Raw genomic sequence first — 16,527 nt, 5'->3', positions numbered from 1 at the left:
CAGTACATTGACCAAAATCTAGACTTACTTAAATAAAATAAACACATAGTATATTCCAGTGCCTTGATTCAGACCTTTGAAAATTCAGGAATCTCAAAGTTGATTCTCTGCAAACAAAAAGGACCAGTATCTAATACACCCTCCCTGTCGTTTAGGCCAATTTATCGTTCTCTATGCAATTTACATTTTGCCTATTTTAGAAGTAGTCAGAACAGAATGGAAAGGGGAATCTCAGGGTCATCCAGTTCATAGATTATTTTCAAATTACTTTCTTGCTGCAGAAAAATATAGGAAATCCTCATATTCCAGAATGACAAACGTACCATGTTAGCTAAAAGTCTGTAGAGATTCTCAGTCATCTCGGTCATGGTTCTCCCAAAGGTGTTTTTTCAGGAAGCAACTGGACTTGCTTGTTTTTTCTTTAAAGACATTTCGCTTTTCATCCAAGAAGCCTCTTCAGCTCTGACAGGATAGTGGGGAATGGAAGGACCCAGCTCCTTGCAGACAGCTGGTCATTTGCATCCTTTTAGAGGGTTGTTGAAGTGCTTGGAGGTTTATCTGTGTCCTCAAAGTCATCTGAGTAGTGCTCCTGACTCTTGCTGTTTGCATTTTTTTTCTCTGGAAATCCATTTCTACTCACACACCATTCAAAGGATGCTTATTACAAATTACACAGCTAAAAGTCTAGAGATTCTCAGTCATCCAGGTCATGATTGTCCCAAAGATGCTTTTTTCAGGAGGCAACTGGAGGAGAGTCGTTGAAGCACTTGGAGGTTTATCTGTGTCCTCAGGGTCACCTGAGTAGTGCTCCTGGTTCCTGTAGTCTGCAATTTTTCCTCTGGAAATCCATTCCAATTGCAAGAAATATAAATCCATTCCCCACTATCCTGTCAGAGCTGAAGAAGCTTCTTGGATGAGAAGCAAAATGACTTCAAAGAAAAAACAAGAAAGTCCAGTTGCCTCCTGAAAAAGCACCTTTGGGAGGAACAACCATGTTAGATAGTGGACTGCCGATTATTTGTCAGCAGTGTATTTTTAAATAAGCAACGGATTGATGTGTATATATATGTGAGCTTTGATATAAAGTTCTGTTCTGTTCTGTTTTAGAAAATAGAAAATCTCTTAAGAGATTATAGCTGTGAGAAAATTAAAAGTTTGAGCTGTAGTTTTAAATTATTTGAACATTTATGCCCCCATAATAGTTAATTTAATTATTGCAACCCCCCTTCTAATATTGAAAACAATTATTTCTATAGACTATAGATCAGTTCACGGTCATCAAACAATTCATTTCCGAGTTCATGTCTGAAAACTATCTTGCTTCCTACATGTCCTCTGAAGCTGTAGTGATTAATTCTTCTCATTATGTTGCTGCAAATTTTCATGACCCTCTGTGATGATTCGATCATCCACTTACAGTTTATGCATATTCATATCTTTCTACTCATGGCTGAAAATATTTGAATCTCCTTCACTGGCTGTAGTATGCACTTGGTGCAGTAATTGAGCTGCAGTAGATTGATTACTCTAGGGAGCTGTAAGGCCTTTAAAGGTGAAAACATATCAGTCCTGTTAATTAGGAAACAAAGCTCTGGTGGCAAGTTCAGCAGTCAAATGCTTCTAGAGTAGAAATTAGGAAAGGTATGATTTGTTCTCCATCATGAACCCTGTTTATTTTTTAGTATTTAAATTAGATTTGCAATCAGGTATAGCACACCTGAATATATACTAGAATTTAGTGACTATAAAAGAGAGAGAGAGAGAGAGAGAGAGAGAAACAATATTTTTAGTATATACATTTGTTTGCCTGATACTGGATTTCCAGATGAAGCATCCAAATACTGGATCTACAACAAAGATCATGTTGTTATTTATATTTTGAAAATGTATTAAGGCAAGAAAGCAAAAATTATCCCCTACTCCCCTTTCGAACAACTAATTTGTCTTTCCCTGCTGTGCTACAAAAGGATAGACATGAAAGATTTCTGCTTGAGTTCCTGTAGAACTGCTGCCAAGTCATATCATAATAGGCTAGATGGTCAAAGGATATCACCTGGAATAAAGTAGAGCAGCATTGGTCACATTGGTCTAATAATCTACCCATCAAGTCCTCCTCAGATTTGTATATATATATTGCAGAATCTTTCCTCTTCCTCTCCTCAACTGGGTTATCAATATTATGCATTCTAGACTCTTACTATTCCTTTGTTTGTAAATAAGTAGCATGGTTCACAGCAAATTTTTTTTGTTTGAAATTAATGCTTGATTCTCTGCTGGTTGGACAGATTAATTTGCTTTGCCTGCTGATGCTACATTTTTTGTACGTTAAACAGTTAAACATTTGAAAAGATTTTAAGATTATCGCTAGATTTCATTAGTAACCTGGGAATTACTGTCAAACTAGTCCATTGGAACTAGCAGTGTTGAAATTTCTCGTGATTCAAAGAACCTCCAAATGAAGAATTCCACTTTCATCAAAAAACCAGAAGAAGACATACAGTGACCAAGTGAAAGGTTATCACAGTCTAACAGAACAGGTAATCCTTGTTTAGCGGCAACTTAACCAAAAGTTAAGCAAAAAGATTTCTAAGGTTAACAAACACACAATAGGCCATTGAAGAAGTAAATGAAATATATTTTGTATTTATTTCAAATGTTTCTATTTTCTTTCAGGCATTTATTAACACAGCAAAGGAAATCTATGAAAAAATACAGGAAGGAGTTTTTGACATTAATAATGAGGTAGGTTTTTTCCTCCTCGTTGTTCCGACACTCCACTCATTGGGATTTCCTTTTCGCCATTAGACAGACTGAGTGCCAATCAAATTTTCTTCCACAGCTTGGTTCCGCCTCCTCCTTCTACGCATGGTCAGTCTTTTCACTCAGTCGCTGGTGACTAGACTTGAGTGCCTTGTGTCTTGTGTAATTTAGCGACTATTTAGTTAAAATTGTTAATTTTAAGGAGTGGTAGGCTGAGGGCTACGATCTGTGCTTTAATTGACAGAGGCGCGAGCAGGCGTTTCCCTGTTACATTTAAGAAAAATAGAGGTGCAAGTGAAAAATTAACCATATGCATTTCTTAGATTAAGAAACATCTTACTTTGGGCTGAGTACAACCATGGAAAATACACTGAAGTCCCTGGTTTTTGAACCTGTATTTTATATAGCTGTCATGCCTATCCTGATGGATTTTGAAAATCAGGTACAGAAACCACCTGCAGATTTTGAGTTTCAGTAGAACATAGTGTCAAGCAGAGGCTATTTTGCAAAGAATATAATAACTGATCTTGATGGACAGAGTGACTTCCCCCACGTTTCATAGATGTTTCCTGAGATGAAATCTTGTAGATGCAATATCATCTTGCAACAGGATTCACAGGACCAGGGACACTTTCACAGATTCATCAACACAAAGACCTATGACAACATGGGAATTTCCAAGACTCACCATATAGAAAGATTGCATTTCTACCTTACGTACATCTTAGACAAACACCATTTTGAACCTTTTCTTCAGCCTTCCTTCCTTGCAGTGATCTGAATTCTCTGATGATTTTGAATTCATCCACATATCTGCTTGCATAATTCTTATGGGTTCATTTTTTGCTTTCTTAATCTTGACCCTGAATCTGAAAATGTCCCTCTTCCTATGGTTTTAAGATCATGGATTCTGTTTGTTAAAAAATTCCACCAACCATGGAAGTCTCCAAACAGGAGAATGAATATTTTTAAACTTAGCTGCCACTTTAAATGCCCCTTAAAATATACTGACCGATGATACCTAATTGACTTAGATGTAAGATCTCTCTATATGTCATGCCCTGTTAAGTTGTTCCGTGAGTAGTACCATTCAGAGGGATTTCTAACATCAGTTATTGTGCTGCAGAACTAGCACATTTGAGGTTTCTGTCTTAAGGTAAAAGAGTTGAAAGAGACCAATGTATGATAATAAATAAGGAAAAGTCTTGTTTCAATTTACCATACAGATCTCTAGAGAGGCTCCTGTAAAAACAAAAGCTATTATTGATGTAGAGACTGCTAGTAAAATGGATACTACTTTTGCTAAGATCCATCATATCTCCACAGGTATAACAGGAAATGGGTCACAGGAAGAGACTACAGATGTTTGTCTACTAATTTCTGATTCTACTGTTCAGGAAACCAGGCCTCAACTCTCAGCCATAGGGAAAAGATTCAGTTACATCTGGTTGTTCCCACTTTTTCCATGATCATAGCTGAAACTGCATGATTCCCACTTCGTAGCATCTCTTGGTCAGGTGGTTTTCCATTCCTCCCATTATCAGCAACATTGCCAGTCAGGAGGACTATTGAATACCCAGGATGAAGGGTTGTAAAGTTATTGCCAAAAAATACAGGATTTTCCACTGCATGTTTGGAATCCAAAGAGCTGACCAATTTCTACTTCAGCGTCCTTATGACCTCATCATGTTTCTTGATCCTGCGAAATGTTTCCAGTAGGACAAAGTTACTTTTTGTGCGAGCCCAATTTGGTGATGTTAAAATGCTTTCTCAACAAAATTCTGAACAAAGACTTTATCCACTGCTCCACCTCCTAATCACAGATAGTACAGTAGAGCCCTCAATAGAATTTTTATTTTAAAAATTGTACAATTTCCTCTTGATGTAATTTTTTTCAAAGTTCAACGCTCAAACCTTTTTAATAAGATCAGCCTCTGAGAAATATCCTAATTTATTGTAGTTATCAAAACTATAAGCAGCTTACACAGACATCTTTATAGTATTTTAGAAAACATACTTTGCCAAACTTAGAAATATAAACTACACCTACTGTCAGTCAGTTTCCTAGAAACTACATTTCATCATCCGAAATGTAGAACACTACCAAAGTAGAAGCTATTTTATTTGGCAGGGATTTTGGTGCAGTAGAGGTGTGCAATGATTGTTAGGCTGCACCGGTTATTATTGACATTTCAGTCTTGAATTCTCCAGACCGGTAGAACCAATCTCTTGTTTCCTTTGATCTCAGATGAAGTTGTCAATGGGATGATAATAATAATAATAATAATAATAATAATAATAATAATAATAATAATAATAATAATAATAATAATAATAATTTATTTCTATACCGCCCTTCTCCTGAAGGACTCAGGGTGGTGTACAGCCTATTAAAAGCACAAAGACAGACATCAATTAAAAATAATTAAAATTATTACATAATTTCGGCTCAGATTTAAAACCCCAAAAATTTAAAATACCCAATTTAAAATAATTACATTGATAGTCCGGCCTGGCGGAACAGCAGGGTCTTGAGGGCACAGCGAAATACACAGAGGTCGGAGTTCTTACGCATTTCCGGGGGCAGTTCATTCCACAGGGCAGGGGCTCCCACAGAGAAGGCCCTCCCCCTGGGTGTCACCAGCCGACATAACTTGGCTGATGGCACCTTGAAGAGACCCTCTCTGTGGGAGCGGACTGGCCAGTGGGAGGCTATTTGTGCCAGAAGTCGGTCTCGAAGGTACCCGGGTCCTATGCCATGGAGCGCTTTAAAGGTGGTAACCAGCACTTTGAATCGCACCCGGAGGACCACTGGGAGCCAGTGCAGCTTGTGCAGGAGGGGTGTCACGTGGGCACAACGAGTTGCGCCCATAACCACCCGCGCGACCACATTCTGGACAGTTGGAGCCTCCGAGTGCTCTTCAAGGGGAGCCCCATGTAGAGAGCATTACAGTAGTCCAGCCGGGAGGTGACAAGGGTGTGAGTGACCGTGCGCAAGTCGTCCCGGTCCAGAAAGGGTTGCAACTGGCGAATCAGGCAAACCTGATAAAAAGCCCCCCTGGCCACGGCCGTCATATGCTCTTCTAAAGACCACTGTGCGTCCAGGAGGACACCCAGATTGCGAGCCCTCTCTGTGGGGGGGGGGGCAGAGATTCAGCCCCAATAGTCAGAAATGGCACCAACTGACTATATTGGGATGCTGGAAGCCACAGCCACTCGGTCTTGAAAGGGTTGAATCTGAGCCTATTTTTCCCCACCCAGATCCGCATGGCCTCCAGGCAGCGAGACATCACATCAAGGGCATCGTTGGGGTGGTCTGGGGTGGAGATGTACAGCTGAGTGTCATCAGCATACTGATGGACTCTCACCCCAAAACCACGGATGATCTCATCCAGCGGCTTCACATAAATGTTGAAAAGAAGGGGTGAGAGAACCGACCCTTGTGACACTCCCCATGCGAGGCGCCTCGAGGTCGACCTCTGCCCCCCTGCCAACACAAACTGAACGGTCGGAGAGGAAGGAGTAGAGCCACCGCAGGATGGTGCCCCCTATTCCTAACCCGCTCAACCATTGCAGCATGATACCATGGTCGATGGTATCAAAAGCCGCTGAGAGATCTAATAGGACCAGGACAGAGGAGCAATCCCTGTCCCGAGCCCTCCAGAGATCATCCACCAACGCGACCAATGCCGTTTCTGTGCTGTACCCCTGCCTGAAGCCCAACTGGTACGGGTCCAGATAGATAGCTTCATCCAGGTGCCAGGGAAGCTGTCGTGCCACCACACTCTCAACAACCTTCGCCACAAAACGAAGGTTGGAGACAGGACGGTAGTTAGCTAATTCAGCCGGGTCCAGGGAAGGCTTCTTGAGGAGGGGCCTCACCACCGCCTCTTTCAAGGCGGCAGGAAAGGCACCCTGACTCAAAGAAGCACTTATAATCCCCTGGAGCCAGCCTCGTATAACCTCCCGGGAAGCCAGTACCAACCAGGAGGGACACGGGTCCAATAAACATGTGGGGGCACCAATCTTACCCAGAACCCTGTCCACATCCTCAGGAGCCACAGGATCAAACTCCCAGATAATATTCTCAAGATCTACCCTTGTCTCCTCCCCTGGACTCATCCAGTCGGAGTCCAAGCCTTCCCGAATCCGAGCAACTTTATCATGCAGGAATTGCACAAAATCCTCAGCTTGACCCTGCAACGGATCTTCCTGCACTCCCCCCCACCCCGAAGAAGGGAGTGGGTCACCCTAAACAGAGCAGCTGGGCGGTTCTCTGCAGATGCGATAAGAGCGGAAAAATGGTTAGATTTCGCCACTTTTATCGCCACTAAGTAGGTCTTGATGTAAGACCTCACCAGTGTCCGGTCAGAATCGGATTGACTAGTCCTCCAGATGCTCTCTAGGCGTCTTTTCCGACGCTTCATCTCTCTCAGCTCCTCGGAGAACCAAGGAGCCAATTGAGATCGGCATCGGGTCAGAGCCGCAAAGGCACGACGTGGTCCAAAGCTCTGGCGGCCGCACTCTCCCAGGCGGCCACCAGGTCTTCGGTCAAGTCGTGTGCCAGGGTCTCAGGAAACGGCCCAAGCTCAGGCGCCTGGGATGGAACCATTTGGTCAGTTCCATTTCCCTGCGGCGGGGGGAAGCGGCTGGAAAGTCCAAGTGAAGGAGCGGATGAAGTCATTACAAAAGGTTTCACTTGAAACAGGCTTTATGGTGGAGATCCCAATAGTTTTTTGGTGAGTGGCAAATATTGCCTACAAATTAAAGAAGCTCAATTGCTCTGAGTAGAAATAGATTATTTAGTGGAAACAAGTTCCTTGCCATCAAAAGAACTTTTAAAGCATCTTCTGAAGAGGGAATCAATACCTGACCCATTAGAATGCTTAAATGGTCTACATCAGGGGTCCTCACCCTGTGGGCTGGAGCCTACTAGTGGGCTGTGAAGTGTTTGCAACCGGGCCGCAGTAACTGCTGGTGAGCATGTGCGTGCACACATCCTCACTTGAGCAAGCAGTGGACGAGCGTGTGTTCATGTGCTCCATTTAAGTGAGCAGCAGGCATGTGAGTACACTGCTCACACAAATGGAGCTGCATGCGTGTGCTTGCCAGCCGCTTGCATGGAACCATCCCTTCTCTCCCACCAGGACCCAAGGCCGGAAACATTGGGGACTTCTGGTCTACATCCTAGCCATCCACAATTGTCATGCATTTATGATGCTCACAGCATTTCATGGTCATATGAACACCGTTTGTGATCTTCCCAGCTGGTTTCCAACAAGCGAAGTCAAGGGGGAAGCCAGCAGGGAAAATCACAGTCACATTGTGTCTCAACTACCAACTATGATGATTCAATTAACAGCTGAAGCAAGAAGGTCATTAAATTGGGTATGGTCACATGATGCTTCACTTAATGACTGCACCACATAATGAATTTTCTGGTCCCTATTGTCATAAATCAAGAACTAGCTGTATGTTGCCCACAGAATCTAACTTGGGTACATACAGTAGTGGGATTCAATTTTTTTAACAACCGGTTATGTGGGCGTGGCTTAGTTGGGGTGTGGCTTAGTGGTCATGACCGGGTGGCGTGGCTATGTGCATGGGACTACTCAGAGGGCTGAAAAAAGTCATTTCTGACTGGTCCTCGCACTTATGACCATCCTCACATTTATGCCCGTTGCGGCATTCTTAACAACCGTGTCAGTCATTTCACCACTACTTCTCTTCACCACGGTGACAAGAACGTAAAGCGTAAAATGTGAGGACAGTCATAAGTTCGAGGACTGGTCAAAAGTGCGAGGACCAGTCAAAAATAACTTTTTCAGCCCTCTGAGTAGTCCATATGCACAAAAGGATTACCCAGAGGGCTGAAAAAAGGGATTTCTGACAGGTCTTCGCACTTTTGACCGGTCCTCACACTTATGACTGATCATCATTTATGCCCATTGTAGCATTCTTAACCGTGTCACTCATTTCACAACTGCTTCTCTTCACCATGGTGACAAGATAGGGCGAGAAACGTAAAATGTGAGGACAGTCATAAGTTCGAGGAGTGGTCAAAAGTGCGAGGACCAGTCAAAAATAACTTTTTCAGCCCTCTGAGTAATCCATATACACAAAAGGATACAGCAATAGAGAGGGATGAAGGAAGGAGAAGAGAGATGGAAGAAAGAAGGAGAGAGAGGGAAGGAAGAGAAGGGAGGAAGGAAGGGAAGGGAAATTAGAGGAGGAGTGAGGGGAAGAGAGGAAGGAAGAGGGGAGAAGGAGAAAGGAAGAGGAAGTAGGGAGGAGAAGAAGGGGGGGAAAGAAAGTAAAAAGGAAAGAAAAGAGAGAGGTGGTAGGTTTGAGGAGAAAGATTGCTGTACAGTAAAAAAGATGAAATGGAAGAAAGGCAACCCCAAACAAATATAAAGATATTAAGATAAAGAATGAATTGTTAAACTTTAAAGAATAAAAGAGAACAAATATGAATAAATAGCAATAATTAGAAACACACATACAAACATACAATGTATTTTCTTTGAACAGAGTATTTGGCCGGTTCACAAATTTAAACAGTGTTCAGTCATTTCAATTAAATTTACAATTTCTATATTTCCTTTTTGCCATATTTATTCCTTATCTATTTTTTAAAAAAACCAATATTACCCTTCATCCTCATCTCTAATCTTAATCAAATTCATTTTTTCCCTTCTATTCTATATTATACCCCTTCCCATTGTCATCTATTTTTATATCCATCTTCACATTGGTTAATTATGTAATATTACAGTTGTTTAATATAAATTCAACATTTTAATATAAATCAATTAGTTATATAACTATCTTTTTTGTATATTAATCAATATGAACATGAATATTCCAATTATTTCCATGCAATCCAATTTCTTACAAATCAATTAATTATATTTACCAATAATAATAAACCAAATAATTTCCCCCGTATATTCCTCCAAACCACAACTTAACCATTTCTGCTTTCAGCACAATATACAATTAATAGTATCTCAATTATTACAAATCCCTAGTTAAATAGAGCTTTTTTTGTTTTGTGTTTTAAAAACTTGAACTCTCCTCTTTTTCCCTAAATTTCCCATTGTTTGCACCTACCTTTTTTGGTGAGGAAAAAGAAAAGAAATCTGCCTGCCTAATTTTCCAACGTTGCAGCAACAGCAAAGCCAACAGCCTGCTTTACTTTCAGTTTCGTTTTTCAGCATAGTTAGGGGAAAAAAAATTTGCTCCAGCACTCTTTGCAAGCAAGCAGCAGAGCCCTCCACAAAACAGCTGAGAGCAAATCAGCTGAGAGTCGGGAGGCCCTAATCAACGGGCTAATTAGCCTATGCTGAAGCTCCGCGGGCCAATAAAATTACAAAAAAACACCGAACAGTTTGTTAAATTGCTGGCTCGCCCGCCCCTCGCCCACCACTATTTATTGGCAAAAAATAGTGGTGCCAAGGGGCGGGGCGAGCCAGCAATTTAACAAACAGTTCGGCCGAACCGCCTAGAACTGGCAGAATCCCACCACTGGGTACATACCTAAATTGAATTCTGTGGGTCCCTGAGGAGTGGAGCATTCTATCTTGGTAGATTCCTCCTTTTCTTGAGTTTCTCTTGCAGCCCAAAGAGAATGCTTCTGAGAGTGCAGGTTCAGAAAATACAGGACAGTGAAATAAAATGAAGTTTACTATAGAGACTTTGTGGAACTAGAGACACTCAGATTCACAAACTCTTGTGAGAGCATAGAAGTAGCCATTACTCAGGGGATATAAAGTTTGTTTTCTAATTCATGAGAACTATAAACAGTTAATGTTTTGGTTCTATTATCTTGCCCTAGCTTGGTGTAAATCTAGATTTCTGAAATTTCCCACTTCACAGACTACTCCGGATATCAGCCTGTTTAATCTCTTTGGCTTGGTGGCCAGATTTGTTTTGTTTTCCTGGTTTCTCAACCTCTGGCTCTGAAAATGGCTCCCTTCTGAGAATTAATTTTGTTTAGCTACACAGCTCCTGAACAGTATCTTTTGACAGCCTTAGGTGATAAAACAGGATGGCATTGTCCTGTAATTTAAATGGATTATAAACTGACTCCTTATTCATGAATCAACATAATTCATCCAAAGAAAATTTTTTAAGTTATAGTTACTTTTTTTTAAGGCAAACATCTTTCAAAATCACTTTTACTTATCTGTATGGGAACCCAGTTGAAATTTGTTTAATACTATTGAAATAAGATGTTAAATTGAAATCTTTCTAGTATTAGAAGACATGATGATGGAATTTATTTCCAAATAAATATGGTTAGGAATGCATCCTTAATACCTATATAAGATAATAAGTATATACATTAGTTTTGTCTAGCTATTTTAATGAATGAATGTTGCATTGTTGCCTACTGTGTTCTCTAAAAGACATACCATAATATCTCAATCTATTTCTATAATTGAAAATGACAGATTGCCATGGGCTGCAAATGCCATGGACTGTGGTTTTTGTGTATAGCTCTGTGGGCTCAGCTGATTAATTAGTTGCTAGAATTCAAAGAACCACACAATTTATCTCATATATCTAAGGTTTTGAACATATGTTTTGAGAACATCGCATCTTGTCCCAAACTATAACTTTTCTATAGCATGGAAAGTTGTACTTAAAGCAATGAGGAGGGAGGGAGGGAGGGAGGGAGGGAGGGAGGGAGGAAGGAAGGAAGGAAGGAAGGAAGGAAGGAAGGAAGGAAGGAAGGAAGGAAGGAAGGAAGGAAGGAAAACCTGAATTTGCCTAATGTATTTCTTTAGTAGTTTTAAGTGTTTTAAAAAGTATAGTTTTTTTAAATCCTTTTTTCTATACCCAGAAATACTAGGGATTTTATCTGTAGAGTGGAGGGTATGTCCTATTAATTCTATTCATTAAATGAAATAATAAGTAAGAAGGTATGTTTTCCTGTTTTCCCTTTTATTGAATAAATATTGTGAGATACAGTAGAATGTGAGGATTAATTGTTAAGGCAAAAACATTAATAAGATGTGACTTTTACCTAGCCTGTAGTTCTTTATTATTTTCATTATTTGTAATTATACTACTTTTGGTTCAGTAACTCAGTTTGGCATACATAATGGTCCTTCCTTCTGTTTTTCTCCACATCACCTCTGTGCTGCAGATGGGTATGAGAAAGAGATTGGCCCAAATTCATTGAGTGAGCTTTTGGGGTATATATTTGACAGGAATCTGTATTTCCCCTCTACAGGTAGTCCTCAACTTATGACCACAATTGAGCCCAAAATTTCCGTTGTTAAGTAAGACATTTGTTAAGTGAGTTTTGCCCCATTTTACGACCTTTCTTGCCACAGTTGTTAAGTGAATCATTGCAATAGATAGGTTAGTAACCTGGTTGTTAAGTGAATCTGGCTTCCCCGCTGACTTTGCTTCTCAGATCAGAAAAAGTGATCATATGACTTTGGGACACAGCAACAGTCATAAGTATGAACCAGTTGCCAAGCACCTGAATTTTGATCATATGATCACGGGGATGCTGCAAAGGTTGTAACTGAAAAATAATTATAAGTCCTTTTTTTCAGTGCTGTTGTAACTTTAAACAGTCACTAGATGAACTATTGTAAGTCAAAGACTACCTGTATTAGTCTATCATCTGTTGTACATCTTTTTTTAAAGTTTTGTGTTTTTGCAAGATAGCTTATAGCTTACAGTGATAGTTTTTTTGAATATACTCATATATCTAAATACGAATAAATATTCACAAAATATGAAGTTCATAATAAAATAAATACTTGTGAAAATATTAATATATAAGCAATTTCTAATAATTCATAATTTATAAATATTTGAAGCTCATAGCATATTTTGTCTATTAAGGTACAATGTTTTGTGGAAGATAGTGTACAACACAAAAGAACCTCCTCATAAGAGTATCATTGTTTGATATGACACATTTGAATGAATGAATAAAATAAAAAAACCTGTGCTTATTTATGAAGGCTTTGAATGTATGTTAATTCAGGGTCCAAATATATTATCAAGTGGGCCATTGTGCCCAGTAAAATTAAGGCTTCCATGATACTCACTAAAATGGTGAGTATAGCTTAAATTGAATGAACAAATTAAAATGGGAAGGAAAATTTACAATATAGCATCTTTTTCTATTTGTTTACTCATTCCCCAGATTTCTCTTAACTTTATACCAGATGTTCTTTAGCTTATAGTTGATAGCATATATATTGGACAGCAATCATGGCTCTTGAAAAAGAATGCTTGTTGTATCTGTCAAGTTTCATACAGCATCTGACTGCTTTACGATGCCTTATGAAGATTTGATTACAATATGCTGTCAGGAGCCAACAGTGCATGCTATTTACTTGGCTCAGTGCCACCTCTGGCTACTTGATTCCTCAAAAAGTTGCTACCACCCAGAGGGGGCAAAACCAATGAGCCATAGGGCATGCTTTTTATTAAAGAGGAGTCAAAGAGCAAAAAGAAACCACATCAGCTGCTGTCAATACTAAGCTAGTGCCAGAAACCCCAAGGCTACTACTGTTGCAGAACAACTGCCAAGCACTATAAATCTGAGATTTACTGTGACGCAAAGTTTCCTTAAGAGCTTAATTTCTGAAGCTACTGTATTACTTTTCTTAAAGTGCTGTATTTTAGGTACAATCCACTTGAGGGAGTGAGGGTTAAGATATAAGTGTGAGTTTGATGAATGAAAGAACTACTCTCTGTGTGGTTCTTGGCAAGTTGCCACGTCTTTGGGGATCATAGAAATTATTGATGACACAGAACACTTGTATGCCCTTAGCCTGAACAGCTGACTCAACATAGAAAGAAATGCATTCAGAAGAAGAAAGCATTTGTGTGAGAGCAATGGAACTAGGAACTTTCTTTTGATGTGAATAAGAGTTTATTAGAAATGTTGAGGAATTCTAGGTATAAAGCAGTTTGAAACTGTTTCATGTGTAAATGCTTGTATATATTAAATGAATTTATAATAGCAAGACTGTTGTGTTTTGGTACTGAATTTATTAAAATTCAGTTAAAATTGTTTTAAAAATAGAAGTAATGTAATAAATCGTATCATTTCCTTTGTTAAAATTTATAATTACAGCTTGTTTAACATGAAAACGAAAGAACAACTTACTTGTTCATAAATCACAAATAGAATGTTTTCAAACTCCATGTCAGTGTTTCAAATCAGTAATGTGCATTCCACTTTTATTTCAGGCAAATGGCATTAAAATCGGCCCTCAGCATGCTGCTACTAATGCAACACTTGCAGGCAATCAAGGAGGACAACAAGCTGGAGGAGGCTGCTGTTGAACCTATTTTTACTTCCTAGCTGCCTGATGAGACCTACTAACTTTCATCCTCCCCTCTCTCCACTCAGTTTCAACTATGACACGAAATTATTGTAAGATGGCATCATGTTGCGGAAGACTTTATTCTTCAAATCTTGTACAACTTTGAATAAATGGTTAACGTTCCCTTAAAATACAGGTTTTGGAGATTGTATTCATATCTATATTTCCATTTAATTTTGAAGTCCATTGTTGTGATTATTTTTGTCAAATATTGTCTTGTGCCCTTGACTACGAACTGTATTAAACACTACAAAGTCATCTGAGTACTTTATTCAGTTTATGTAGTTAGGTGGCCCAGCTACTGTGGTTACCTAATGTTTACTATTGTAGAACTGTCCTCAATTTTGTCCATTTTCAGCTCTGGAAAAAAAGGGATTCTTAATCCTGTATTTATCATTTACTTTCTGTATATATAGTTTAACAACCTGCTTGGATGTATTTGCCAAGCTATAATTCTTTAATGCATTTGCATAAATTCAATACATTTAGAGCTTGGAAGTGCAAAGCATTATTAGAAATTGCTTAGATATTGAATTTTAAACTTTATTGATATGTTAGCATGTTTGTTGTCTTGTCATTCTAGAGTCCCCACCTCCCCAAAAATGCTTTATGTATATTATTAGAAGCTACATATGTGTTACCTATTTTAATGCCAAATGTTTGCTATTTGCTCACAACTTCCATAACACCTCTTCAGAAATGGATTAGCTGTTTGCCTTAAATGTGTAGGTTAAACATATTATGAATGAAAATAGAGAAAACATTGAAACTCCAAATGGTACATTATGAAGAGTTTGATCTTAAATTTATTTCCATTTTCACTTACAGGTAAATGTTTTTCATCAAGGACAGTTTTTCAGCTTAGATGTACAGTAACTGTGTAAAGTTGGTTTTCTTTTGGTTTGGGCTTTTTTTAATTTTTTTGTGGCAACATGTAATCTTAATATGGTAAACATCTTGTCTATTGTGAAGGAGGTGTGACAATAAAATTGCCAGATTGCAAATACTTGATTGAAGACAAAATTGAAAATACTTTAGTGCTGCACTCCACATGGTGATTTTATTTTCATTTTCTCCATAGTTTTCATTTATTTTCCTCTGTGCAAAATAAGTTTCTGGTAATCATATATTAAACAAGGAAAGATGGATAGGACTTTTGTATTAAGTGAGAATGCCTTTTCTTTAGCCAACAGTGTTGCTAATTGTTTTTTTAAAAATCACCCAACTAACATTTCCAATTTAGAACCAGAGAGAGAATATGACATGATGGACATATTCAAATGGAATTGAAAATAATTTCTAATTTAATGTTACAACTTCTTGATAGACATTCAATAACCAAACAATATATTATTACATTTTTATCATATCACAAAGATATAGCAAATAGTATTTGTGTCCAAAGGTTGCACATTTTTGATAGTCACAAGTGTAGGTGTTAGGACAGTACCAGTGTAACTGGATGGGCCACAGTCCAGGCTGCGTGAAGGTGAGTTTTGTGTACATGTGTATGCTAATACGGTGGATTTTTCTAAAAAGCTTTTCTACACAAGCCTTAATTTACCTCTTTTTCTTGGATTTTGATGTTTCTTTTAACCAGTAATGGGAAGTGCAGCACCTTACCATCAAATTTTAGTGATATGATCTGAGGGATTTTAGAAGCTGCAATAAAAATACTGAATTGGCTTTATGCTGCCCACAGGATGCCCACCTGTTCTAAGGTGCCCAGAGAAGCCTTTTAGCTTCATGACAATCATGAAACAGATTTCTTGGAGATACGATTACATGCTTTTATTCATTAGGGAATGTTCCATTCTCCTTAACATTGGTCTATAAAGGGCTGGGTATGGCAATGATAGAAATGTGTGACATATACACATTTAGTTCAACTGCAAATCCCTTCATCTGCCATGCTGGGTTAGGGATAATAGGGTTAATTCACCAGTATATGTGGAATTGACCCAAGACCTAAAAGCAGCATGCAGAATACAAGGATTTTATAGGTTGAACATGCATGCATGATTTGGGGCTACTGTTCATGATAGGAATACTAGTGCTGTTTTTTCTTTGATGCCGTCTCCTGTCATCTCAACTCTACTATTCAATGTACATTTTCTATAAATGTAATAACAAGCTCATACTTTAAAAGATCTGAGTTTGTTGGCCATGAAAATTGAGTTTCTTAATCTGTATGTGATGAATCAGATGTTCCATACTGAAATATTTTGTGTGATGTTTTTCTTACTTCTCTTAAGGTACAGTGTTCCCTTGCAAAATTTGAACAGTTATGAAGATGAATAATTTGAAATAGAGAATTTGTACCTTTTGAATCTTGTTCTTTCATCAAACATTTTAAGCAACTGTATATGGTAGGCTAATACAGTTTCTGAGCCCTACTACA

The 16,527-nt window shown here is 38.8% G+C and overlaps 1 protein-coding gene across 1 annotated transcript in view; it reads left to right on the top strand.

Annotated features, from left to right (window-relative positions):
* The window catches only part of RAB2A (RAB2A, member RAS oncogene family), a 50,778-nt gene extending 34,251 nt beyond the window's left edge, over positions 1–16,527 (top strand). Inside the window, exons 7-8 of the mRNA XM_070940529.1 lie at positions 2,674–2,742; positions 13,990–16,527. Of these exons, the coding sequence (XP_070796630.1) occupies positions 2,674–2,742; positions 13,990–14,085 (165 nt within the window). The 3' untranslated portion in view covers positions 14,086–16,527. The remainder of the gene's footprint in view (positions 1–2,673; positions 2,743–13,989) is intronic.

This window comes from Pituophis catenifer, unplaced genomic scaffold (genome assembly GCF_029215685.1).
Source record: "Pituophis catenifer annectens isolate HBS135680 unplaced genomic scaffold, rPitCat1.0.hap2 SCAF_3, whole genome shotgun sequence".
Taxonomy (NCBI): Eukaryota; Metazoa; Chordata; class Lepidosauria; order Squamata; family Colubridae; genus Pituophis; species Pituophis catenifer.
The sequence above is the reverse complement of the archived record's forward strand: the minus strand, read 5'-3'. Positions and strand labels throughout refer to the sequence as shown.